This window comes from Xiphias gladius, chromosome 4, assembly GCF_016859285.1.
Source record: "Xiphias gladius isolate SHS-SW01 ecotype Sanya breed wild chromosome 4, ASM1685928v1, whole genome shotgun sequence".
NCBI lineage: Eukaryota > Metazoa > Chordata > Actinopteri > Istiophoriformes > Xiphiidae > Xiphias > Xiphias gladius.
Genome location: NC_053403.1, coordinates 17122262 through 17148645, shown reverse-complemented (window position 1 = coordinate 17148645; position 26384 = coordinate 17122262). Strand labels below are relative to the sequence as shown.

Genomic DNA, 26384 nt, shown 5'->3' with positions numbered 1-26384 from the left:
TGAAAACCAAGGGGTGGGTGAGTTTTTGCTGTGGTATCATTCAGGATTTGGAGTAGACTGTCATTACATATTACCTTAATTACAAATTTTCACAATATCTTTTACTAATAAGTCAGAGCCATTTTGTCCTCATAGTTTAGTAAAATTATAAAATAACAACTTAAAAATAATTGTAATTGAGTGCCTTTATTTTGCTATAATGTTTAAAAGTGTACAATGTGTGAAAGGATACTGGAGAATAATCCATTTTGATTTTTTAAAAACCCCTTTTCATCCAATGAGAAGTCTTTCTTCATGAAGACCAAATGTACTACATATCTTATTAACACTAGTCTTTTAATGGCTTATTTTTTTTACTTTTATTTGAGCATTTTTTTTAACTAGAACTAGGACCATACTCTAAATATAAACGTTGATAGTGCCTGGTAAAATATCTGTACATCAGCAATGCAAGTTTAGTATGCAGTATACTATATGCAGTCGTGTATAGGCAAAGTGCCTCTTTGGAATTGTGTAGGTGGTGTAAGAATTATATCTAAAGTAAATCTATGTAGACACACGGGCATGTACACGTATGTAAAATACAGGAATGTATGTACAGTGTATTTACAGGTAAGTACTACTGAGATCAATAGTTAGATTTTGGATAATAATAACAATAATAGGCAAAATTCACAGTTGTGGTTATTGTTTGAATTTTAACACTGAGCCTTATTTATACTCTTGCGTCATCCTTTAAATGTAGGTTATTTTTTGCCATTCTTAATGTAATATTTCCATTACATGTTCTCCTGTTGTTGTTTATATAACCAATGTTTATTGTTGTATCTTATTTTCTTCCCAAATTGGATGGTATATTGTGTCCTGTCATAACTGTATGAATACAACAATAATCATATCAAAATGATGATAAATAATTGTAGTAGCATTATATACCCTTAGTGTACTTTAGCTGTACTTCTGGGTAAATCAACAATACATGTATACAAATACATACAAAGTGACGGTGTGTTTCTCTGTTTCTTTTGTATATACATTTATACATGTACATATACTTGTACATTTATTCAAGTACTGTACTTAAATACAAATTTAAGTTACTTGTACCTTACTTTAGTATTTCCATTTAATGGTACTTGATAGTAATAATCCAGTAAGATTCAGATGACAACATACTTTTTACTCCACTTCGTTTATTTGAAAGCGTAAATTACTATTTACTTTGCAGATTAAGATTTTACATACAGAACAGGATCTTATGAAATGTGACGCAATGTTAGAGATTAAAATAAACAACAATATATAACATAGTTCAAAACAGCTCCGTCAACCAACTGCAATAGTTAAATGCTGCTTACACAGTAACGCATCAATAATTATAATCCAATTATATAATAAATCATAGTAAAACAATTACAGGGTTCATTGTTCGGCATCATGAGTACTTCTCCTTTTGATGCTTTAAGTACATTTTGGTGATAATACCTACATACTTGTACTTCATATTTTCAGTGCAGGACTTTGACTTGAAATAGAGTATTTCCATAGTGTGGTATTGCTACTTTTACTTATGTAAAGGATCTGAATAGTTCCACCACAGCATTTACAGAAATGCATACAGACATAACAGGAAATATGAGTTGTACAAGAAGATAAATGTGAAAGGACTGAAAGAAAAAAAATGAGAAAAAAGAATGTCAAGAACAGGAAGGTAAAACCATTTTGTTTTTTATTTAAGTTAACTAATAGCATGTCCGATTTACATTTGATCACTGGCCAAGGTCAAAATTGCTTTGCCATCTTTTATCTGAATGTATGATTTTGTAAAAAAATCAGGAGGACACTGACATATCAGCAAAAAGAAGCATCTGGTGGAGAAAGAATCAATCTAGTGAATGCAAAATAGACAGAAACCCAGCTTACACTGGAGGAGACCCCGCAACAATCGCCTAAATAGCTTTTCATCTGCTGCTGTTGTCTTTCTTTGTTGGTCTAATTACCACGTCCGGCTTATTGTCCTCTTGATGACTGTAATTAATCAAGTTCTGCTCCCTAATCTCAGAATCTCATCATCCTTACAGTACATCAGGGCTGACCACACCGGATGGAAGCCTGATGTAAGCTCTTTTGGGGAGCGTAATTGTGTGCTTGTCTGCAACTTTATGTGCAACAGGCAATTGTGTGTTCCCACCCTGCTGTTTCGGTTTTTTTTTCTCAGGAGTGTGTATTTTCTTAGCACACACAGGTCAGTAATTGTTACTCCTCGCTTTCCTCCTCAAAGCAGTAGCTGTACATTTGCAGACAGGAATTATGCAATTTATTATTCAGGAAGTTATTTTGAGGCCTTTAATGTGAAAGTGTGTTTCCTGTCTGAGGCCTCCCTGACCCCTGTTTAGATGTCAAGCATGGATGGATTACCAAATAGGCCTACTTTTCACGGGCTCAGGGACCCGAGAGGAGCTGACATCCTGACCCCTGGGCCAGAACCTCTGTATGAAGTGACTGTTGATATTTTTTGTTTGAATGACAAAGAGCTCAACCACAAAGTGATGCAAAACAACCACAAAGAGACACAAAATACCCACCAAATGGCACAAAGCTAAAAAAAGGGACACAAACCTACCAAAAAGAGACACAAAGTGACAACAAGTGATTGCATTGATTGTAGATGTTTTGTGCCTCTTTCAGGCTGCAGGTCCTATAGAGGAGGGATGGGGGCGCCTTTAACCTCTGTGCACAGGGGCCCATTTTCTTATAATCCATCCATGTGTACAAGACACACACATAAACACAGCCCACAGACTCCTGCTCTCATATAGGCTTGTCCTCCCCTTTAGCTTCAGATGGCTTACCAGGTCCTTAATCTGTCCTCTGAATGACATCACCCTCTCCCTGCGCCCTACACACTCCTTACAAGACAGCGGGTGAGAGGGAGGGAGGGAAAATGAGAGGTGGTGGCCACTGGGGGTTTAGGGAAGGTGAATTAGCCTTGCAGTGAAGCGTGTGAGACTTAGCAGGAGCACGGAGGATCACTCAGACACACTCTGTCAGGGCCATGGCAGCGAGCACAGCAGACAGGGACACACACATGGAGGAGCTGGTGGACCAGGGTCTGGGGATGGAGGAGACTGCCCACGGCCTGCTGAGGAGGCCGTCACTGAAGGAGAGCTATCACAGTGATTCAATGCTGGCACCAGACACCGATTTCATGACAGGTAGAAAGCTAAGTGACATTAAATGTTAAAGGGACAGTTCATCCAAATTTTAAAAAAAAGCTATTTTCTCACTTACGTCTTGTGGTATATAGCCACACAGATAGTTTTGTTTTTATTTGATCTCTGCAATTTCTGCCCGCAATACAGTGGAAGTGACTGCAATTTTGTTTGCTCAAAGCAATGAAGAATGACATTTTAAAAGTTTCATTCTCAGAAATGTCTATCTTAAAACCTGACCAAACTAACTGCTAGATACTATTAGTGGCAAAAGACAAAACTGAACCGACCCTTTAAAGTGCTATGTAAGAATGAAGTGCATCTGTACTTGTAACCAACAAAAATAGATGCACTGTATACACTTCCTGTCTTATAATACAAACTGGATGTACATACATGTCTGGTTTCGACAGGTTTGCAGTTTTGAACAGATTTGTTCACATTGCTTCTGCTTTGTCACCAGAAAAAAGAAAAAGAACAGGTTAAGTAGGTTGAACGTTAAAAAACAAAAAAAAAAAAAAACCTCCACTCTATCCAAAAAAATTAAATGGTGGCATTGTACATGTATCACTCAATGGCCAGAAATCGGCTAATTTAAGTTATTTTAATGTGAATGAGTTGAAATTGAATGACTGAATGAATGGCCTCTGGGAAATTTTAACAGAAAATGTTACTTACACCATACAAAAAACCTTGGAATGGCATTTTCTGTTGAAAAATTTGGTTTTATTTGGGATCATGAAAACCCTTCAAAGCCTGTTGCATAACTTCACAAATAAAATGAGTGAAAAGCTATTTATCTTAATTGTAGAATTGTTAACACTGGCACTTTAAATTCTCACTTTAACCTGTGCAATGTTGGTTTTGAATAAGCACGTTAAATTGAACTCTAGTCCTGCATGCCTGTCCAATGTATCACATGCCACACAATCAAATTGTTGGTGTTATGGAATGTGCCTCGGCTGAGGAGATTTAGGGAAATGCCCTGTCCCCTCAGGGATGTTAGTATCAGTGGACTAATAAGTGAAGGATTGCTTTTGCACACGTGGCCTGTGTGTGTCAGCAGGCAGGGGACTGATATGAGCAGACAGATGCTGTGTCTTCATTCGGGAAACACCATCTGTGAGCAGAGATTAAAACACTCCACTGCTTTCCTGGGTGTATTGTATTGTATGTATTTTCATTTTGCTAAAATGTATAATAGGCGTATGAACTTTGAGACTGTTACCACTGTTCTGGCTCTGTTTACTTGTGTGAATGTGAGTGTGTGAGTCACAGGCAGAGAGATAGACTTACTTTTGCATGGAAGTCGTCCAGGGTGCCTGTCTTTTCTTTGTATAGCTGAGTTAGTGCAGAGATTGAGCTTTGGGCTGCTAATTCCCTTTTACAGCACTGGGATTATGTGCTATTCTAATCCCAATCCCGTATGGGATGTATGGAGGTGGCACAAGGATGATGTCAGGGCCAGGACAAGAGGGAGGCACAGAAAATCACAGGCCTACACAGTCACAACTCTCCATGAGAGACAGATTACAGCTGGCTGCATGCTTGAATGATTATACTGAAAGTCTTTGCCCGCAGCAGATCATCGCGGTCAGGAAGAAAAACTCATATCTCAAAAGATTTTTTTACACAGGAGAACATGCATTTTACAGCATGTTTTTAGGCTTTATAGACACTAAATTATATTTCATTTAACTATTAATGATATAAAGGTGGATATAAAAATTGACGTTACAATATTTTTTTATATGAAAGGTCTGTTTGGTTAAGTCTACTTTCATACTGCCACTTGGTGGCAGGAGCTGGACATTTCAACCATTTATCAATTACTTTTAGCTATTTCAACCACTGGTTTCAACCACACACCCTCGCTTTTACCTATTTCAACCATTTATTCATTACATTAAGATAACTGTTTCAACTTTTCCACACTTATATATTGTAATATTTCACCCGTATATTTCAACCGTATATCACTTTTGCCTAACTAGCTAGTTCATCTTTTTTTTTGTTTTTGTTGTTATTTCGACTGTTTATCCATTACGTTTAGCTAAGTATTTCTGCCATTAATTTCAACCATATAAACTTACTTTTACCTATTTTATCCATTTATTCATTACTTTAAATTGACTATTTCAGATGACTAAACCTTTGATCATTACTGTAAATTGACTTTTAAGCCTTTTACTTTCAGGTAACCATTCCAACAATTTATTCATTTTTTAGATAATATTTCAACCCTTTATCGTCTTTGGCTTGCTATATCAGCTTTTTTGCTTTAGCTATTTCAACTGTTTATCCATTACTTGTAGGTAAGGATTTCAACTGTTTACCTTAATTTTTTTACACCATTTATCCATTCACTTTAGCTATTTCCACTATTTATCAATTCCTTTTATCCATTTATTTTAACCATTTGTCCATTACTTTTAGCTAACCATTTCTGCAGTAGTTGTTATGCATTCGTAGTCACAAGATGTGTATTCAGGTGTTATAGCTAACTTATTGTGTGGATATATTTTCTGAGCAAATTGAAATTTCTATTTAATCTAACTAGTTGAACTACTCCACAATCTTTTTCATACCCCCTGGCCACTGGAGTAGTAGCCCCTGTGGTAGGTGCAAGTTCTTAGAAACAATTTTTGCTGAAAAAATTGCATGAAAATAATGCTTCATCACACCACTGCACTTTCTATAGATCTGATTTCTCTTTCAGTGTGTTTTTTAAGACTTAGTGTTCACTCTGCTACTACAATGAAGCTGTAATCTTTACAGCAGCACATCACAAGAACAGGCCACATTTCAGGTTTATTCCTGCTGTTTCCTCTCTGCGTCTCCATCTCTCATAGTGACATGGGACTTATGTGTGGGGGTGGGGTCAAAGAGGCTCAGTCTGGGGGATTATCATTGTAGTCCCCCCCCACACACACACACACACACATGTAAGTACACGCAAACACACGTGCACAGACAATTTAGGCTGAATTGGACAACCACTGAGTTTTTAAGCATTATCAGCCCCACCCCCACCTTTTTACATGCACACACCCTGAGCAAAAGGGCTTTAAGCTCTGTCATACACATCACTGCGTCCCAGAGTATATCAGGCGACCACCGAGGAAATGTGAGAGGATAAAAACACCAGTAACCTCATCTCCTGCTGCAAATGTCTGGATGCTGCATAGATGGACAAAACATCAGAAAGGCTGATCTGTTAGTATGTGTATGCATGTGTGTAAGTGTATGCGTTTTTAGTGTGTACGTGTGTGTGTGTGTGTGTGTGTACGTGTATGTGTGAGTGTGTGCTTTTGTGTGTGTGTGTGTGTGTGTGTGTGTGTGTGTGTGTGTGTGTGTGTGTGTGTGTGACATAAGCAGAGCAATGGAGATGAGATCTTAGTGAACACCAGCCAGTGGATCAAAATCAGATGGAGGGAGAGCCAGCCTCTCTGACTGGAGCCAGGGGAGGAAAGAGAAGCGAGAGAGTTTGCTTGCGAGAGGAGAGGAAGCGGAGGAAGACATCAGGGGCGGTGGTGGAAGGCCCAGCCGGCCAGCAGAGGCACACTGACTACTCATCGTTGTCCAGTGTCTCCCACGGTATCCATCTCTGAGCTATTGTTACTGGTGATGGCCAAGGTGTACAAGTTGACTAAATGAGAAACTATAGTGTGTTAATAACAGCTGAAAGTGCTTTGCATGTGTTGTTCAGCTACCTTTGTTTACGTGCTACTGTGTGATGACAGTGTGGATGATCTGCTTTGTCCAGCTGTGCCATGACCTCATTAGCCAGATTTCTGCTATACAGGCACAAACAGAGGATGTTAAAGAGTTTATTCCATTTTCTGATTATATTTATATCTTGTTTCCAAAAGAGATGAGCCTTAGAAGAGCCTTTACGGTAGAATTTTACCTAGTAGTTAATGCCTTGGCTGAAGTTTTGTGCAGATGTTTGGCTTAGCTGTAGAAGCAATTTTGTTATGTTTTTTTCCTTCACCAGTCTGTCTCTTACATTACAGGGCTTTTAGTGAGCTGACAGCTAAATAGCACTTTCTTACTTTGCGACTGGAGGATTGCTTTCTTTCATACTCAAGATTTTCTCTTGTGTGGTTTCACTATGAGTCAGTTGCATATTCATTTATGTCTTGGCATCTTTCCCTCCCTCGATTATCTATGTAACCGTCACCCTCTGAAGCATCAGTTGGTTGACAAGGTCTTTCTTACTGTTGCTCCGTGATTTTTATGAGTGCTCTTTGTTTTGCTCTATGTAATCTGCAAATTTAAATATACTTAGATGTGGTTTGGAGGCGGGTAAATGTTCAGTGGATGTCTCAGATTGAGCTGGCACTCTCTTTAAACATGTCACCAGTTATGTAATGTCATTGAAAGGCATATCAAATGAATAACATAATCTTTGTCCTGGCCCAAACATGTCACGCAATTCTATCTATCTATCTATCTCTCTATCAATCTCTGCTATCTGTCTATCATACTTACGCATCCTGTTTTCTATTATTCCTTCAGATGACCGCAGTTCAGCAGCCAGCGGCCTGGATGTGGCCGACCGGCTGACCTATCTGGAGCAGAGGATGCAGATGCAGGAAGATGAAATCCAGCTGTTGAAGATGGCTCTGGCTGATGTCCTCAAGAGGCTCAACATCTCTGAGGAGCACCAGGCTGCTGCTGGCAGGAGAGCACCGGGTGCTAAAGGTGAACAACGATCAGTCCGTGGATTACGGTCATTATCCACGTGTCAGTTTGTGGATGTAAAGTATATCAGTGTGTACAGCAGCTTTTGTCCTGTAGACCTGTACTGTATTTTGGAGACGACATTGATTTCTTTTATTGGTTGTTGATGCGGTCTTTCTTTTCGTCAGCTTTACTAACGAACTGGTTAAGCCAGTGTTGTTCATTGTTTTGCAAGTACATCAACAATCAGACTGAGAGCAATATTAGTAAGCAATTTTGGATAATCACATATACATAGTTGTCAGTATATCATAGCCAACAGACACAATGCATTAACAGTACATAAATACAGGGAAAATAAATAATCAACAGTGAAAGGGCAGTTATTACATTATTTGTTCAGCATAAACTTTGTCATAATTCTTTTATAGCTAAGGATGCTTGCTAAGATTGCTACTTGCTACTTTTTAGGCCTGAAAAAAACAGTTGTTTTCAATATCTCTGAATTGAACTGAGTTGCCTCAATATCTATCTTTTTGATCAATTGTTTGGTGTATAAAATATTAGAGAAAAAGTTTTGTTTATTTTGCGATATATATATATCTATATATATATAGATATATATACACACATGCATATATACATATATACATACATATATACATACATATACACACACACACATATATATGTACATATACGTATATATATATATATATATATATATATATATGTGTGTGTGTGTGTGTGTGTGTGTGTGTGTGTGTGTGTGTGTGTGTGTGTGTGTGTGTGTCTGTGTGTTTGTATCTTTATATATGTGCACTTACTAACAGGCAAATATCTGGTAAGAAATACAGAAAATCAGTTTAGTTTACATGTCCTAATACACATACTTTGTATGTATGTATAGAAGCATATGTATACAACCCAAATCCAAATAATTCATTTTCCAAATGGGGCTTTATTTGTGCCGACGACGAACAGAGCAGTCACAAAAATTACCACAAAAATAGTCCACATTATTAACATTTTTTAAAAATGTATGTGAATGAACCATATAATTACATCCCTGTAGTAACCATACACACACACATACATCATATTCATCCCCATGTGTGTTCCCACAGCCAGGCCGGTATCTCTGGCTCTGCCCTCCAGACCGCCCATGGTGACCTCGACCTCTGGCGCCCTGAAGAAGAGCTCCACACTGCCCTCCAGCTCCACAGCTAGGAACTACAGCCCAACACCACCCCGAAGGTAAAACACTGGACTCAGTTTCAAAGCAGGAGCCTGTGATATGATCTCATGAGACTCAGATCTACACATAAAAGTTAATATCATGACCGGAATTTTTAACATTCTTTGTTTTTCCTTTGGCATTCCTCTCATCTCTGACAATGAGAAAGCTCCTGTATATAGTATGAATGAACTGTTTTAATGAAGCAGCTCACAATGAAGCTTCAGTCCCAGATCTCGAGCCTCACTTCTCATCATCTTATGAGCAAAAGCAATCAGTAGGCACCCTTCATTATCCAGGAAACAGTGCACATGGATGCTCAATAATTATTCCAACACTCACCTTTATTTCAAAGCAATAAAGCAGCAAACCATTTTCCGCACATCTCTTCCTCTCAATTACCTTTTAAATGATACTGCTATGAGATAGCATTAGTCAGAGACCATGATAGGTTCTCTCTGTGGTACCATGATGTGCTGCTGCTATATCTGGGGTATGCTGATATGTTTACATGGAGAAGGGTACATTTCCATGCACTTAAGAATGTCAGTGTTAGGATGAAGTGAAAAGCATCATCATCATCTTCACTGTCATCATTAGCAACACTGGCTCATTTCCCACTCTTCCACTCTTATTTCACCTTATTTCTAAACAAATTAAACTCATTTTACCTGCTGTCCTCTCTCTCTCTCTCTCTCTCTCTCTCTCTAGCTCTCTCTCTCTCCCTTATACCAATGCCCCCTTCATTTGGTTTTAATCTTTTTTACTTATTGCCGCTAGTTGCTCCCCATCCATCTGTCTTTTCGTCTTTGTCTCAACTTTAAGTGGCCACATCTCTTTTCATTCATTGTCTTTAGCGCGTATTTATCTTATAAATACATATTTAAGAGCCTCACTGACCACTTCAGTGGCTCCATCATTATAGTTGCATGTTTGCATTTTTAATATATGTTTGCATTATTTTAAATTCTAACCAGAGGTTTCCAGAAATAAGTCAGGCTGAATTCCTAGAAAATGTGTTTAAAGTTGATGCAAAAGACAACCAGATTTCTCCATCTGAAATGCTGCATCTGTAAAAATACAAACGCATCTCAGATTTAACAGTAACGTTCCACTCCATATGCATGGTATAGAATTGTATCTCATAAGTTGCATACAAAACCATGATGTTGTAAAGTCCTGCCCATAGATACACGTCTTAAACTCAGGTTTAAGTTGGGCACAGAGAAATGTGTATATTTTCAGATAGCAGGTTTTCAAATTAAAATATCTACATTTTATAAATTAAGAGGTATTTAGATTTACTTTATGTATTCAGTAGTGTTTAAACTTAACATTCAGTCACTTACAATATTCACAACCTTATTGCTTTTTTTCCTTCAACTGACATAAAATAGAGTACAATGTTAAAGCTACATAGGGCAACTACACATAAAAGTGCCAGCAAGAGGCAGTTGGGAAAATATTTTTAATTTAAGTTTAAACTGCTTCAATTAACATTAATCCTATTATATTATAACAGTAAAATGCACCCCCTTAAACATCAAATCTGAATGTCTTCATCTTAGTCGCTGAAGGTTTGGACACTTTTGTATGTTGCTTTTAATTTTTGATTTGTCATTTCTTGTACACTTAGAAGATGTCGGGAACTTTTCTCTGTTGCAGCCCCAGTTTGTGGTTTAGACTGTTAAACAAAAACAAACAAACAAAAAAAAAAACAACCATGATCTTACAGTACTTTTTCTTTTCCTTCCAGTGGGGTGAAGAGCCCACTGGGTAGTGTGAAGGAAAGTCCATGTAAGACTGCCAAATCAAGACCCACCTCTGCAGCCTCGACATGTAAAAAACTTCAGGAGGGGTAAGAAGCTATTCTTGCATTTCTAACCCTCCATAAACAAGACTTGTCCCATGTAAGAAAAAGTGCCTTTTCTGGGCTTTTATCTTGTTGTCTGTTATTGTATCACCAAATATATTTCTAAAACTGCTCTTTCAGAATACAGTCTCACCACTAATGTCTTACAATCCTTTCTTTTTCTCTTTCTGTTACTCTAAATGTCTGATTTTTCATGTACATTTCTTGCAAGCCAGGGTGTATATACATTTTCCGTTGCATTTGGGGTGACTCAGGAATTCCTGGCTGATCAAAATGCAAACAAATCTCTCAAATCAAATCAAGGTTATTTCCAACCCTGACATTCTGTTGTATGTGAAAACACCTAAAGCCACAGAGGAACAGTACATTTTCAAGGCCACATACATTGGACGTTTAACTGTTTAGTCAACCTGAAACTGATATGTTGTCCCTGTTACAATATGATGTGTTTATTCAGTTGAAATCTTTCTCAGATATACTTACACTCTCTGTCTGTGTTGCTGGATCTCTATTTCTCTTTCTTTCTCATTATTACAGCAGCAAGTCCAAGGAGGCTGCAGTAAGTGTAGGTAAGAGAGCACTTTATCTGGTTCCCTGCAGTTGTTTTTTTTCCCCCCTCCTGTAACTGGCAGCATTCAGCCTCATAACAGGAATGTGAAACAGCTGCTGACTAGGCCTCTATAAAAGAGAGATAAGTAGAGAGATAAGTGGTTGAGCAAAAGACTGATATGACAGTGGTATTGTTTGCTACATGAAAATGAATCTCATCTCTCTGTTTTTGTGTCATTTTGGTGCAGGGACAAGACGTGTGACACACTGCAAAGGTAGCCCTCGCCCCTGACAATACAGGAAATACTTCAGTGAATTATTCTTTACATCTACAATATCATGTAAAGTTGAGAACCTTGTTTTTGAGTTATTTTATGCTCATCCTTCATTATTTCACATCTCACCATGACTTGTGTGCCTTCCCTCATCCCTTGCACCCCTATTTTTTGTCTTTTTCACTCCAACTCTTCAAATGTCTGCACCGTCTGCCCTCCAACCTCCACTCTGTCTGTTCACTCACCCTCCTCACCTCATTTCACCACTTCACTTAGTGACTATGCAGATCTATCTGAGCCCCCAAGCAAGAAAGACTGGGTCTTCTGAGACCGCCAAATCTGCGTCTGCGGTGCCTGCCAACAGCGGGCACGTGGCCACACCCAGCCAACCTCAGGCGAAGGGGGGCAGCAAGCCAGAGACGAAAAAAACAACTCCATCCTTCACCTTAAACCTGCAGAAAACCACAACCAGCCAGAACACATCACACGACACATCCAGCTACAAGAGCCCCATCAAGTCGCCCAGCCAGTACTTTCAGATTTGTTACTGAGGCAAGGGGATAGAGATAGATTTTCTACAATTTGCTATTGAGGTTACTAAACCCAAAGTAATTATTAAAAGCCTCAGTCAACCACCTGAACAGAAACTGCAAATAAAGACTTTCCTCCACTGTTGAAAAAACAAGAATTTGATTTTTAAATTGTGATGAGTGCACATCTTCAACAGCAGGGATGACATGATTATCCTCTGTAGGTCATCCTGACCTTGTTGTGTTTGGGTACGTACAACACAAGCACTTACAGCATTTCGAAAAACATTTCCATTAACAAGTTTGAGTAAGTAATTTTGTCAGTACAGTGTTTTATGGCGTGATTATTTATTTTAGGATAGTATGAATGCTTGAAAGCGTTTTAGACTCCTCAGAGACAGTGTAGTCTTAGATCCATTTCTCACATGCTAGTACCTGCATATTGTTTCAGTGAATGCCTGTGTTTACTGTTAATGTGTTCTTCGTCGAGTCTTCACTTTTTCTGACAGTACGGAAGTGTGTCTGTAGTTGTCTTTGAGCACCGAGCACTGTGATGTAAGAAGGAAACTGTATTCGATGTCAACGAGTGTGTGTCGCTGAGTCTGTCCCCATGCCTGTTTGCTGTGATGTCTCCAGTTCTGTAGTTGATGTTCCACCTTAGCTAATACACAGGATGTACCAGAGTCAGCCAAAAGGCTCATTCTAGATAAGGAAAATCAATAAACAACTGTGTTCTGATCCCTTCTGGGATGGTCTTCTTTATAATATCTGCCACTAAGTGTTTGAGGGTGTGTATGTGAGGGGTTGGGGTTTTAAGATACCTGTTAAACTAAAAAGTTGAGCTGACTAAATGAAGAGTCCCAGTGATACGCTATAGTCTGCATTTCCCTGGCATAGTTATGTCCAATCAGCCCCTTGGAGAGCTAGAAAAGTGCAGTCACCTCAATCTGAAGGTGAAACAGTTCTCTGATGACAGGAACGGTCTTTTACAAAGTGGCGGCAGGGCAGACATGGACACAGAACACTTTAATGAGCAGGAAATTGCTGAAAATCATGTCATGTGCCGTGACCTTTTCAGTTGGATAAACAGTCCAATGAAGACGTGGGTAATTCTAGAGCTGTGACCGGTACATTTTCCGCTGCTGCTGTGAGTAAAACTCCACAGCTTTCCAGGATCTGAAGAAAGCTCAGGTCAAAAGCTGAGTCTATGTTCGGGTGCATCCAAATTGTTCAGGTATCTTATGGTTACTTCACACATCATTCCCATTATTGTAGCAGGTTCTGGTGTTGTTCCAATTACACTGAGTAGATGCCTCATGGGTGAAAAAATATAAATTCTGACCATGTAGAAACATTTTTAGCCTTGTTTGGAAATACTGCAACAGTCATATTTTTCACTGTGACCTTTCATAAACTTGTGTGAGACCTGCTGAAATGTGTAAAATCCAAGTATGCACAGCCTCAGCGCCCTCCTGTGGAGATGAAGGCCATAGACACAAACAGGGATACAATATCAGTGAAAGGTAACATATTGGGAATATTAAAGTTACACCAGTGGATCATGATCTACTAAACAAAATATAGGTTCCCTTAAAACAAGGGCTGAACTTTTTCATATGATCTAAAAGTGGGTCCTCACTCATATGAACCCCAGTAGAAATCCTTGTGCGCTTTGGAAAGTAGGAGGACCTCTGCTGGTGAAAGTGGAAGTGCTACAGCTTTGAGTCAAATGCAAAAGATACTGTAGAGCATAAGCCTGCATTATTATAACATGGTGCCATGGGATGTGTAACAACTGCATTTAGAGATAAGAACTAAACAAAAAACATAAATTCAAATATTTTTTTATCATAATAGATCTCTTCATGGTAGTTGTTTTCTTTTCTTTCTTCTTGCATATGCATTTAGTTCTGCATCTGCCCAACTGTGACAAGTTACTATTATATGACTATTTGATATTAAAAATTCGTTCTCTCTCTTTGCAAAAATCAGTGGCACTCTCTCTTTTTGTGAAAAACTTAAAACCTCTGCTGTCCTCCATATTCATTGATGGAGAGCTAATAGATACACAGGTAATTCTATCACTGTAAAAGCATAATGTTGCATAATTAAAAACATTAACCCCAGTCTTGAAAGTTTGGATGCAAACACACGAATCTGTAACTGCAATTTTAAACACTCAACATTAAGGGTGAGAAAATCTCAGATGGACTTTGAGAGTGCGTGGGGAACCCATAGACTTGCCTGCCAAGAAAAAGAGAGCACAGCCTAACTCGCGTTCCCAGTGGAGTTTGAACTGTGTCCGTCTGTCCTCCGTGTGAGAAACAGCAGCTGGCTGATGCAGACAGAGACAGATGTTATAGCTGGTCAGCTCGCCTGCTGACAAGTGTGTGTGCCACATACAGTGCATTCAGAAAGTATTCAGACCCTTTCACTTTTTTCACACTTTGTTGTAGCCTTAAGCCAAAAATCCCTTAAATTCTTTTTTTCTCCTCATCAATCTACACTCGTTACCCCACAATGACACAGTGAAAACAGGATTTTAGAAATTTTTACAAATTAAAAAGTAAAAAAGGAAATATCATGTTGGCATAAGTATTCGCACACTTTTATCAGTACTTAGTTGAAGCACCCTTGGCAGTGATTACAGCCTTGAGTCTTCTTGATTATGGGATTTTCTACCAATCTGCTCTGTGGATCCTCTCAAGCTCTGTCAGTTGGGATGGGGACTTGTCGGTGAAAAGCTATTTTCAGGTCTCTCCAGAGAGGTTCGATTAGCTTCAAGTCAAGACTCTGGCTGGGCCACTCAGGGACATTCACAGAGGTGTCCCTAAGGCACTCATGTTTTGTCCTGACTGTGTGCTTAGGATCATTGTCCTGTTGGAAGGTGAACGTTCACCCCAGTTTGAGGTCCTGAACACTCTGGACCAGGTTTTCATTAAGGATACGTCTGTACTTTGTTCCATTCAGCTTTCCCTCAACCCTGACCAGTCTCCCAGTCCCTGGCGCTGAAGAACACCCCCATAGCATGATGCTGCCACCACCATGCTTCACCGTTGGGTACTGGGCAGGTGATGAGCGGTGCCTGGTTTTCTCCAGACATGACACTTAGAACTGAGGCCAGACAGTTCAATCTTGGTTTCATTAGACCAGAGAACCTTGTTTCTCACAGTCTAAGAGTTCTTCGGGTGCTTTCTTGCAAACTCCAAGCGGGGTTTCATAAGTCTTTCACTGAGGAGAGGCTTCTGTCTGGCTACTCTGCTATAAAGCCCGGATCGGTTGACTGCTGCACTGATGGTTGTCCTTCTGGAAGTTTCTTCCGTCCCCCCACAGGATCTCTGGAGCTCAGCCACAGTCACCGTCAGGTTCTTGGTCGACTCTCTTATCAAGGCCTTTCTCCCTTGATTGCTCAGTTTGGCTGGGCAGCCAGCTCTAGGAAGAGACCTTGTTGCTCCAAACTTCTTCCATTTAAGAATTATGGAGGCCACTGTTCTCTTGGGAACCTTCAGTGCACCAGAAATTTTTTTTTTAGCCTTCCCCAGATCTGTGCTTCGACACAATCCTGTCTTTGAGCTCTGCAGGCAGGTCGTTCAACCTCATGACTTGGTTTTTGCTCTAATATGCATTGTCATCTGTGAGACATTATATAGAGTGTGTACCTTTCCAAATCATGTCCAATCAATTGAATTTACTACAGGTGGACTCCAGGCAATGTGTAGAAACATCTCAAAGATGATCGGGAGAAATGGGAGGCACCTGAGCTAAATTTCAAGTGTCATAGCAAAGGGTTTGAATACTTATGTCAATCTGATATTTCAGTTTTATAATTTGTAATAAATTTACAATTCCTAAAATTCTATTTATGGGGTAATGAGTGTAGATTGATGAGGGGAAAAATTAATTTAACTGATTTTAGTATGAGGCTACAACATAACAAGATGTGAAAAAAATTAAGGGGTCTGAACACTTTCTGAATGCCCTGTACACTCATGTTATACTGCATGAGGTATCTCACCATGACTTTTTTCACATTATTATTCTGTACAACAGCATGTAGAAATGTTGTACAGGCTCAGCCATCAGTCAGAAAGCTAAGAAGGGAATATCCCAGAAATAAAAACACAATATAGGAAGTGATGACATAGAAGAAGATAAAATAGCTTTGATATGAACTCAGTAAATTCCCATAGTAAGAAGTACTATGGAAACATTACACTTATTTTAACTAGTTTCTGCCACAAAATATCTGCCTTTGAGTCACGTGTTCAGTCTATTCCAGTTATTAAATAGAAGATAGAACACACACTCACACATCAAAAAATAATATAGTACTAGCTCCGCAGGGTCTCAAGGGCTTAAATTATTTGTGGTAATCATGGTATTTTATATCCAATAACATCACTGATACTCCTGTGAAACTCTTTATTGTTCTGCAGTGCAAAAATTCAGACTGTTTTAGAACTGTGTTTTATTTATCTCTGGGAACGAAAGAGTTTTTCTTTTTTTTTTTAAATTTTGACAGAACTTTTTCCTCAAGGACGGCGGGGTGCGTTCGTTTTTTCTACCTGCCTGCACGGTAGCTGCATCACCACAGCGAGGGCGCTACCGTGCAGCAAAACTGACTTGGATATTCAGCAGCCTGGCCCCCCCACCCAATCCCTTCCCTCTCTCGCATCCAGCCTCCCAGTGGTTGAAGGGAGGAAAAGATGGCACCTCCGAAGCCGCTGTCAGACACTCCGCCCGGCTTCTCGTCCTTCGGACAGCGGCCTGCGGCCCTCTGAAATGGCCTCAACCGAACCACCAGCCGCCTGACAAACACCGCAGAACAATTATTTACTTTTTGAAAAGGCAGACCTGAAAACTGTGGGAATCTGTGTTGCATTTTCCGCCCTCAACATCTGCCCATCCAGCCGGCTGCAGGCTTCGCGGGCACCGTCGCTGTTTTCAGTAAAACACCCGGAGCTGCTCTTCAGTTGGACCTGGATCTTTTTTTTTTTTTTTTTAACTCGAACTGAACTCAAGGGCAAGGCACTGAGCAGACAGAAAACACCATTCATCTCATCCGGACGGACAGGAGAGGAAGATGAGGTAAGCAGAAGCATGCGTTGCTCTTTCGCTGCACAAAAAGCGCAGACGGCTGCGATTCTACTGCGCATTATTCTGGGAAATTAAAGGACACAGCGAGATAAGACAAAACATCCTCTTTACAGGCTCACTGTTCGTTTCACTGGCGCAGTTTCAGTCGGAGGCCTGTCATGTGCATGTCAGCGCAGCACAAAAGGTGCATCACAGGGGCACGCGCTTTTATTGACCGGCAGGTCACCTGTTGGCTGACAGAATACAGACCTTTTAAGAGGGACGGCTGGTCTGAGAGCAGCGTATTAAGGTTTCCACAGCTGTAGACACAGAGCGAGCAGGCTTTGGTGAGAAACCAGCTAACATCTCGGACTCCAGCTCGCTCCGTGATGTGTCACGTGGAGGTTGTCTGCAGAGAAAATGAGGCGTTGTCATGGAAACCAGACTACGCTTCTACTAATTGATATACGCATATCACGATACTTCATTGCGACAGAGATCTGATCACTGGATTTACAGGGCTGTCACATGCCTTTATTACTTAAACAGGCCTCTGTGTGTGCGCACAGAGAGTGTTCATTACAGCATCCAGACACAGCTGTCTGAGGGATGCAAGCACCGGGTTTCACTGGCTGACTGCAAGAGCCTATCAGGTGAAGTGTTACTGCCCGAGCCCAGCCTTGCAGCCAGTCAGCTAAAAGGCTGCTGCTGCACAGCGTGGGTGGGGCACCAGCGTTTGGCACAGGTTCACCATGAACAGGAGGAACCCTTAGCTCACTCTAATTGCCGCTGGCACTGAGATCTGTGTGGGAGAGTACGTGTGAGTGTGTGTGCCCCAAGGTCAGAGTGGAATATTTTCCCACCAGGGTGCCTATAAGTCAAACCTTCCCCCTCAGCCTCTCGCTGCTTTCCTCTGTGCTGCCTCCATCTCCACTGTCTTCTCAGCTATACTTTATACTGATGGTACCAAACGCACTCTTATGTGTCTTGACATGCCCTTGAGCCAGGCTCTTTATACTCATGCACATCAGTACTGTAGCCTGCTTTATGGAAGATCGTGAATTAGACAAAATGCCCAATGACTTTTTCCATTTAGTGTACAAGAGATCATTTTGCACTAGCAGAAACTGATAAAAGACTTGCAGCCCATAATCTGTTTTCATTTTCTCCAGCTGTAAATAGCTCCTCTGTTTCCTTTGTGCGTGGCATTGTTGGACCATAAACACACTGACAGAAATCATCCTTTTTAGTATGCATACTGACTTTTTTGAGTATACTTTATTTTGTCACTTACTCAACAAACCTGCTCAGTCTTAGCATGCAGTTAGGACACAGCTTTATTCCTGCATTATGAAGGAACTTAACCTCATGAACACATACTAAAACGCGCTGACTGCATGTATTTACACACCTGTGGATCCAGTGCATATAGATCCATAAAACAATGCCAGTCAAAGGAGTGCAGCTATGGAGAATCTGTCTTGATCTTAACTACATTGACAAGCTGTCTGCTGGTACACTTGTAATTTTAGGATTTGTCTGACAGCCGCGCAAATACAAAGCTGTGATTTAGGATGAATGACTCTGTGCTTTACGGAGGTGCTCTGTAGGTGGCAACATAGACTGTCACTCACCACAACAAGCCGGTACTTCACACAGTTTGTTGCAGCTCAGCTGGATGCAACTGAGTGTTTCTCTGCTTTTTTTGTACCTGCAGCGATCTCAGAGTTTTTATGACTTAAAATGTGCAAAACTGAGCAAGTCTATTGGTTGTGTGGATTTTTGTGTGACAGTGTCCAACTGCTGAGCTGGCTGTGTGCATGTCTTCGCTGCAGTCTTGCTAGAGTATGCATGCTAGTGGGACACAAATAGTTTGTTTTGTGCTGTGATCTAATGAGCATTGACCTCAGTGCTGTGAGCTTCTGTTCAAGCATACATTAGTCAAGGTCAGATATACTGCAGTATCAAGGCAGGGAATATAGAAAACTAAGTTGTTTTGAAGGACACAGGCCATTGCTAGGGTTTGGATTAAATATCAGCATAAAGTATATATAAAATCGATCATATCATATAAAGTCCCCTTTACATATTTTCTATAAAGAGGATCAAGTTTTAAAAGTTTGGTTTCTCAAACAACACTCTTGCTTTGCAGAATAGTCTGCTATGTTGTTTAAACAGAAAATTAACAGCCATATTTCATATATCATCTAATATAAATGTTAAAATTTGGTTGTAAAAATCTACCAAGATTCATGCTTGATAGATTGTGTTATCTAATCCTAATGGGGTATTCTTTTCAATCTCAGAGAAAGTCAAAACCAGCACAGTTACCATGTCCTGTTTCTCATTTTTTTAAGATTAGTTTTATCAGTTTCAATTTTCCCCAGCTGTGGAGAGGTCAAAAGGTTACGTAGGTCTCTGGGACAAAATTCTGGGACAGTAAAGCCAGGGTTGGTGATTCTTGTGAGGGATTTGGGTTGACGGACTGATCCCTCACATCATGGGGCCTGTCTGTCTGATTCCTCTTCTGGAGGCTGGACATTTTATCTTCCCAGTTTCCCTCTCTACCATCTCTGCCTCTCTCCCACTTATTGAGGCTTTTTTCCATGTTAACCTACTAATCTGACACGATGGCAACTCTTGGATTTATGATGATGCACATTTTTCCTGTTTTTCGTGCTAGATACAGCAGACACTGCCATGACTTCTTGACTGCTCTTAATTGCAGACCTTAGCACTGAAATGGGATTACAGAGACTTGGTAGTTTAGCAGTCTTTTCTTGAACACACAGATCTAAAATTGGTCTACTACTAGATCACTGGACAAAAAGCTTCATTTCATACCATTTTTAGGGATGGGAGTGTTAGTCAGCTGATTGGTTGGGGAAATATCTTGACTTCTATTTGATGGATTGCTATTAAATTTGGTAAAGATATCCATGGTGCCCAGAGAATGAATGCTACTGACTTTTATGCCCTGACTTTAGCACCAACATAAAGTTGACATTTGGTACTTGGAAGTTTAGTACACTTTAGTGATAACTTAAGTAACTTTACATCTAATGCCATCATCAGGTCACAGCTCACATTCTTCACAATCCTTTGGTTTATGACTAAAAACCTGCAAAACCTGACATTCCCATCAACTGTACTTTTTATTTAATACTAATCAGCTAATGATAGCATGCTAACACAGTAAACTAAGATGGGGGAAGAATATACCTGCTAAATATCAGCATGTTAGCTTTGTCATCGTGAGCATGATTTGTTGCTTTTCTCTGTTTTGTTTCACTGTACAATGAGCATTTTGGGGGTCTTGAACTGTTCGTCAGATAAAACAAGCAAAACTGAAGACCGAAACTTTTGCTTGGAGAGACTCTGACGAGAATTTTCCACTCTTTTTATTTAATTCATTTTTCAAACAAAAAATGTATCAATCAATCAAAAAGGAAAAAAAGACTGATTAATTTGTAATGAAAATAATTGTTAGATGCAGCCCTACTGCTCTCACTGAACTGAAGTCCTTAATACTGTAATTTGACTCTACTGACCACAAACCATTTTCTCTTTGCAGGCAGATCTGAGGTTAAATCACTACTTTAAGTAGATTTCTTTTCTGTTTCAGTTTCTGACATAAGGCTCTTGTTACTCAATTATCCCCTTTTAAAGAGGGGAATGTTATTCATTACTGATGCCCACTATTATCCTTTCCAAAACCTTTGCAAGTTATTGCATTATTTACTTTGCATAGCCATCTCTCTCACAAGACTGACCCAATGCAAAGTTAACATAAAGAGAAATCATTCATAATAGATTCATATTAACGATCCATCAGTGCTGCAAATAACTGCACAAGTGCAACCAAGTCATTCTTAGGTGAGGCCTTGTGTGGCTCTTAGGTACACGTTAAGTGGCATATATGTAACTAAATGGTTTCTTTGTACATTTGCTTGTGACTGACCTGTAATGAAGTTTGACAGCAGGATTGACGTGCGGTCCTGCCTGCAGCGTGAGCCTACCCATGGTGTCCTCCCACCAACACCATCTCCTCCACTTGCGTGGACTGGAGTGTTTCATTATGCTCCGAAAGTGCAGTATGGGTTCTATCGATCCCACATCATCACTGTTGCCTGATGTGTATTGACAGGAGCAGTTGGTGGTATGTGCGTGACCCATATGAATAACTAGCGTTAACAGTAACTGTGCGTTGTAGTAATGCAGGACAAGGCCGACACATAGAAGTAAACTCAGTTTAACTCTAGATGCTCATAAATACCAACAGGCAGTTTCATTCAAGTACACAGCAGTGTGAAAGTGAATGTATAATAGCACTGTAGGTGTGTTTAAGACGAGACGAGGCTTCAAAAAGGTTGCTGGTGTGAGAGGATAATGTGCATTTCCACAATGCACTGACACTATAGACCAAGATCCAGTGCACCTGGTGCCTGACCTGAAATAAATCATGGAAATGTCATGGTTTATGTCCTGCTGTGGCATACATTCATTAGTGGCAGAGGAGGTCAGATTACTCTCTCAGTGCATTGTTCTCAGAGCACAGCTGTGTGCTTTGAAGTTGCACAGGTGTTTGCTTTTGATTGAACCCTCCTTATAGTGTTACAACTTTAAAGTTTAGGTATTTTCACATTTTGTTCTAGAGATCTTGGAAATTCTGACTAATTCTGCACCGCAGGTTATTGAGGATATAGTCATTGCATGTTCCCTCGACATGATAAATGCTGCACAATTTTCAATGTTACTAGGATTCAAAGCCAATAAAACACCATCTGGTGAATAGTTAAAGCTGCTATAATAAATATTTTTGTATTTTTATGTATGTGAAAGGGGTTGAACCCCCAGATATTTATCACCCGATTCACCTCAGATCTACACAGGGTTTTAGCATCTTTGTTATTGACACTGTTTTTGGTTTGACGGCGTGCAATTTTACTGTTCTGGTTCAGTCTCCCCGCTCTCATCAGCATCATTTCCAAACACATAAACACAGCTGCTCCCACTACAGAAGCTCTGTTAAACCTACTATACGCTACCATCCCTGCAAAGAATGGGAAAGAGATAAAGTCAGCGATAGCCGGTGAACACAGTTGAGCGCTTAGCAGCTAAAGAGACTGATATTCTTCTCATGAGTTGGTGAGCTAAAGGAGAGTGATAATGTCCCTCTATATGCATTTGCTAACAAGTTAGCCATTTCAACTTAAATAGTGAAAACGTGAAAAAGAATCTTATATGAACATATTTGCGCCGTTTCAAAATGTTCATAGCGAACGTATCTGCAGAACTTTAAGTGGCAACATTTTATACTCTTTTTCCCTAAAATATAAACTATTAACACGATTATATACAACTCACAGCACTCAAATAATGTTAGGGAGTTTGATTAAATACTGAAAACTCTGAAGCTGAACCCCTGGAAAAAATGTAGCCACTGAACATACAGCCATCAAGGCAAGCTGCAGTTTTATGGTATATAAACATGGGGTTGAGCCATTCTACTAAAAGCTGCAAAGAACTGTGATGCCTTTATTGCCTGTGATCAATTTTGCATTCATATTGCACAAGTTTCTTGAGAAAAATTTTGTTAATGGGGTAGAGACAAGAACGCACAGATGTCTACAAAAGTAACCACTGAAAGTTGAGTTGTTTAGTTTCTGTTTGCTCAGGGAAAATGAATGGACCTCCAGTGACTTGCATATACTTGTATGTTGCAGAGGCTGTAGCTTGTACAGCTTGTACAGCTTGTACTCTGATGCCTGTGCACGATGCTGCAGCCACATCACATCTGTGAGTAATAACAGCCACATCTGCCATAACGCAGTATGACATACACAACACAAAATGGAGAAGGATGTTGCACTCTAGGATGCATCCAGTGTCAGGTGTGAGGTCACATGTCTGGTCTCTGTTGTGAATCTGTATAATAACGCAGTGCATTCTGGGTGACAAACAGTGGGCTTTATGAGTCATAATTATGCACAAAGAGGCGTCAGGAGGCAGAGCGATGAGGCTGATCTACGCAGACGTGTGTGCTTAAGAGAGAGAGAGAGAGAGGTAATCAAATCTTTGTGAATGAGAGGGAAAGAACTCCCTCATCCTTTTCCCCGCTCTGTCTCCCTTCCCCCTCTCTATCTCCTGCCAGCTCACATTGGTGTGTAGCGTAATTAAAATGATCGGCTCATGTGAGTCAGACGGTGTGTGCATGCTGCGTGCGTGTGCGCATTTGTTTGCAGCTGAAATTCAATCCCCGGTCCTGCGAGGATGAGCTGGTGTGAGTTATCTGAGAAGACAGGAAACGCCAGAGATCTTTAAACTCCTCTCTGTCACACCTCTCACACTCAATTAATCCCTTTTCTTTCTCCATCCCACTTTACCTCATATAGCGTGCCTGCGTACAGGTGGATTGTGCATGTTTGTGAGGATGACAGGAGTGGGGAGTCAGATTGGATTATACAAAACTACATGTGACTGGATAGCTAGAAAAACATACAGTGTAATCTGTATGTTTTTGGACAATGACTCATTTGGGTTGTTTTGGCTCTGTACTGGAGTCACTGGATTTGAAATGAAACATTGACAATGAGGTCAAAGTGCCAAGACTCAGATTTAATTTGACAGTGTTTACAGCCATACTGGGTGAACTGTGTAGGAATCATAACTGTTTTTATCCATAGTTCCTTTATTTAGTGAAAGAACTGAACAACTGGCTGCTCAAGTGCTTCTTTGGAGTATGTGTAATTTTATTGCGTCTTTGAGGTCATGTGTTCATTTGGGGGCAAATGCCAGTAAAAGCACAATATCATGAGGCTGAAAAATCTGAATAAATCAGAGGCTTGGCCAAAAACTTTGTCTGTTGAAATCAATTAATCAACTGGGGCCTGGTATAGGTGCAAGAAGCAATTGCAAATGACCCGGAAGCCCTGGAAGAACACAGAAGACAAGTGTAGTGGATAAGAAGTGTGTGTAGGTGTGTGTGTGTAAATAATCATGACTCTTAATTTCTTACTTATACTACAAAAAAAATTTTCTAGAAAGTTAGTGCCTAGTATTTGTGAATATTGGATTCTCTGTGGCTATGTTTATATTATTTATGTGTGTATGTGTTTGTGTGTGCGCCTGTGTGTGGGTGCATATCGTGTGCACAGACAGCTTGAATGTTTCCACATCATCATCCATGCGAGTGTGTGATTTACCTACTCAGCGACAGGACTGTCATGTGGTGTGTGTTAGTGTGTGTCGGTGTTTGAATCGAAGTAAAGAGACTCTGTCAGCATGACGTTTTGTGGCTGCCACTGTAGCAGCAGATGCAGATGTTTCATGCGGAATTTTATGCTCTTTCACAAAGTTTACATCACAGGGATGCCAGATGTTTGGATGCAGCCAAGACAACTGTACATCCTCAGACTCAAGCAGAACTAAGTGATAATACATGAAGAGGTGGCCGGTTATATAAAAATAATGAGATGGGAGGCAGAGGCAAACAATCTCACAATGTAATTTTTTGTGGACACCTGCCAAACAGTAAGAAACTATTATTTTCAGGAGCCATAACATTCTGCTTAAGTGGAGGTAAAAAAAAAACACTATTGTGGGATTTCTGTCTTGGCTGGTGCGTCACCTGTTAAGTCAAATGTGAACTGTATTGGATTGGATCATGTTTTTGAGTCGGAGTACCTAAAGGGGCTGAAACTCAAAACACTCTTAGCATTACAGCCTGTAGTTACATGTGTGCACGCTTTTTCTGAATTTGATGCCGCCCTTCCCTACAGTCTCTCATCAGCATCAGTGGTCTCTCCGTCTTTGCTTTGTGTGATCAACCTATTTGCCCCCTAAAGCTCTATCACACTCCCCCCATTCTATCTGGTGCTGACTCCATCTCTCTCTCACACATCCACACACACACACACACACACACACACACACACACACACACACACACACACACACACACACACACACACACACACTTTCACTCAGTCATGCTGTGTGTCAGACAGAAGACCATACCGTCTGCTGTATGCTAATAGCCAGGTTGATACACTAGCACTTTGCTGCTCTCTCTCTCTCTCTCACACACACACACATACACACACACACACACACATACAGTATGTAGTCAATGGAAATGGAGGTGTGCGGCTTTGAGGATTAGAATACAATCTGCTGCCAAAGTTTAACCTGCGAGAGAGAGAGAGAGAGAGAGAGAGAGAGAGAGATGGGGGATGGGTTTAAGTGCAAGAGGAGGCTGGATGTCCTTTCACCCTTCCTGTTCTGCCTCTCCTCTTCTCTCTCTGTCTTTTTCTCTCCTGCTCTCTCCCCTGTTTCCCTCCCCCATGTTCTTGCCCTCCCCCTGATTCTCTCTCTCTCTCTATCCAGCTTATCTCCATCCCACTCAGGCATTTAACTCTCTCTACCTGTCTGTCCCATCTGTCCACTCCTCTATCCCTTTCCCCTCACTCCACATGTTTTGTTTTTACTCAGCCCCCTCTCTCATCTCTTTATTGTTAAATCATCTTACTCTCTCCCCCATCCGGAACCCCTGATCTGTCAGTCTGCTGCTTTTTTTCCCTTCTCTCTCAGTTTCTCTTGTCTTTTCTGCTCACTGAGACAGTTTCTCCTCCGCTTAGATGGAGACTTACACTCTCACATTGTCCATTGTGACAACAAGCATACGATGGTAAAAAAGTCCTTCTCTTCTTGAAGAGAATAAGAGAGAGAAAGATGAATGACTTGAACAGGAGTTACTGTTCAGCGAGCAGTGTTTCACTGCCTTTTCATATGGAGAAAAGATTCATGCATTTGCTTCAATAGAAATGTAGTCCAGTGTGCTGTTTCAGTCAGTTTCAAAGTCATTGTACTCAGTCACTGAAGAGTTTAAGAGAAAAGGCTACTGCTCAACGTCGTGCTGCAGTTTAATAGGGAAATAATGTCATT

At 40.3% G+C, this 26384-nt stretch overlaps 2 protein-coding genes across 3 annotated transcripts in view; both read left to right on the top strand.

Annotated features, from left to right (window-relative positions):
- The first annotated feature begins 3055 nt into the window (after positions 1-3055).
- Positions 3056-12383, top strand: LOC120789435 (echinoderm microtubule-associated protein-like 1). The gene is made up of 7 exons (XM_040126154.1): positions 3056-3215; positions 7734-7919; positions 9026-9155; positions 10892-10993; positions 11549-11577; positions 11806-11832; positions 12109-12383. Exons 1-7 carry the CDS (start codon positions 3056-3058, stop codon positions 12381-12383), a joined length of 909 nt encoding a protein of 302 aa, XP_039982088.1.
- A 4989-nt stretch (positions 12384-17372) lies between these two features.
- Positions 17373-26384, top strand: part of evlb (Enah/Vasp-like b) — a 45676-nt gene continuing 36664 nt past the window's right edge. For both annotated transcript variants that reach the window (XM_040124469.1, XM_040124468.1), the window contains exon 1: positions 17373-17450. In XM_040124469.1, coding sequence (XP_039980403.1) covers positions 17446-17450 — 5 coding nt within the window. In that variant the 5' untranslated portion in view covers positions 17373-17445. The remainder of the gene's footprint in view (positions 17451-26384) is intronic.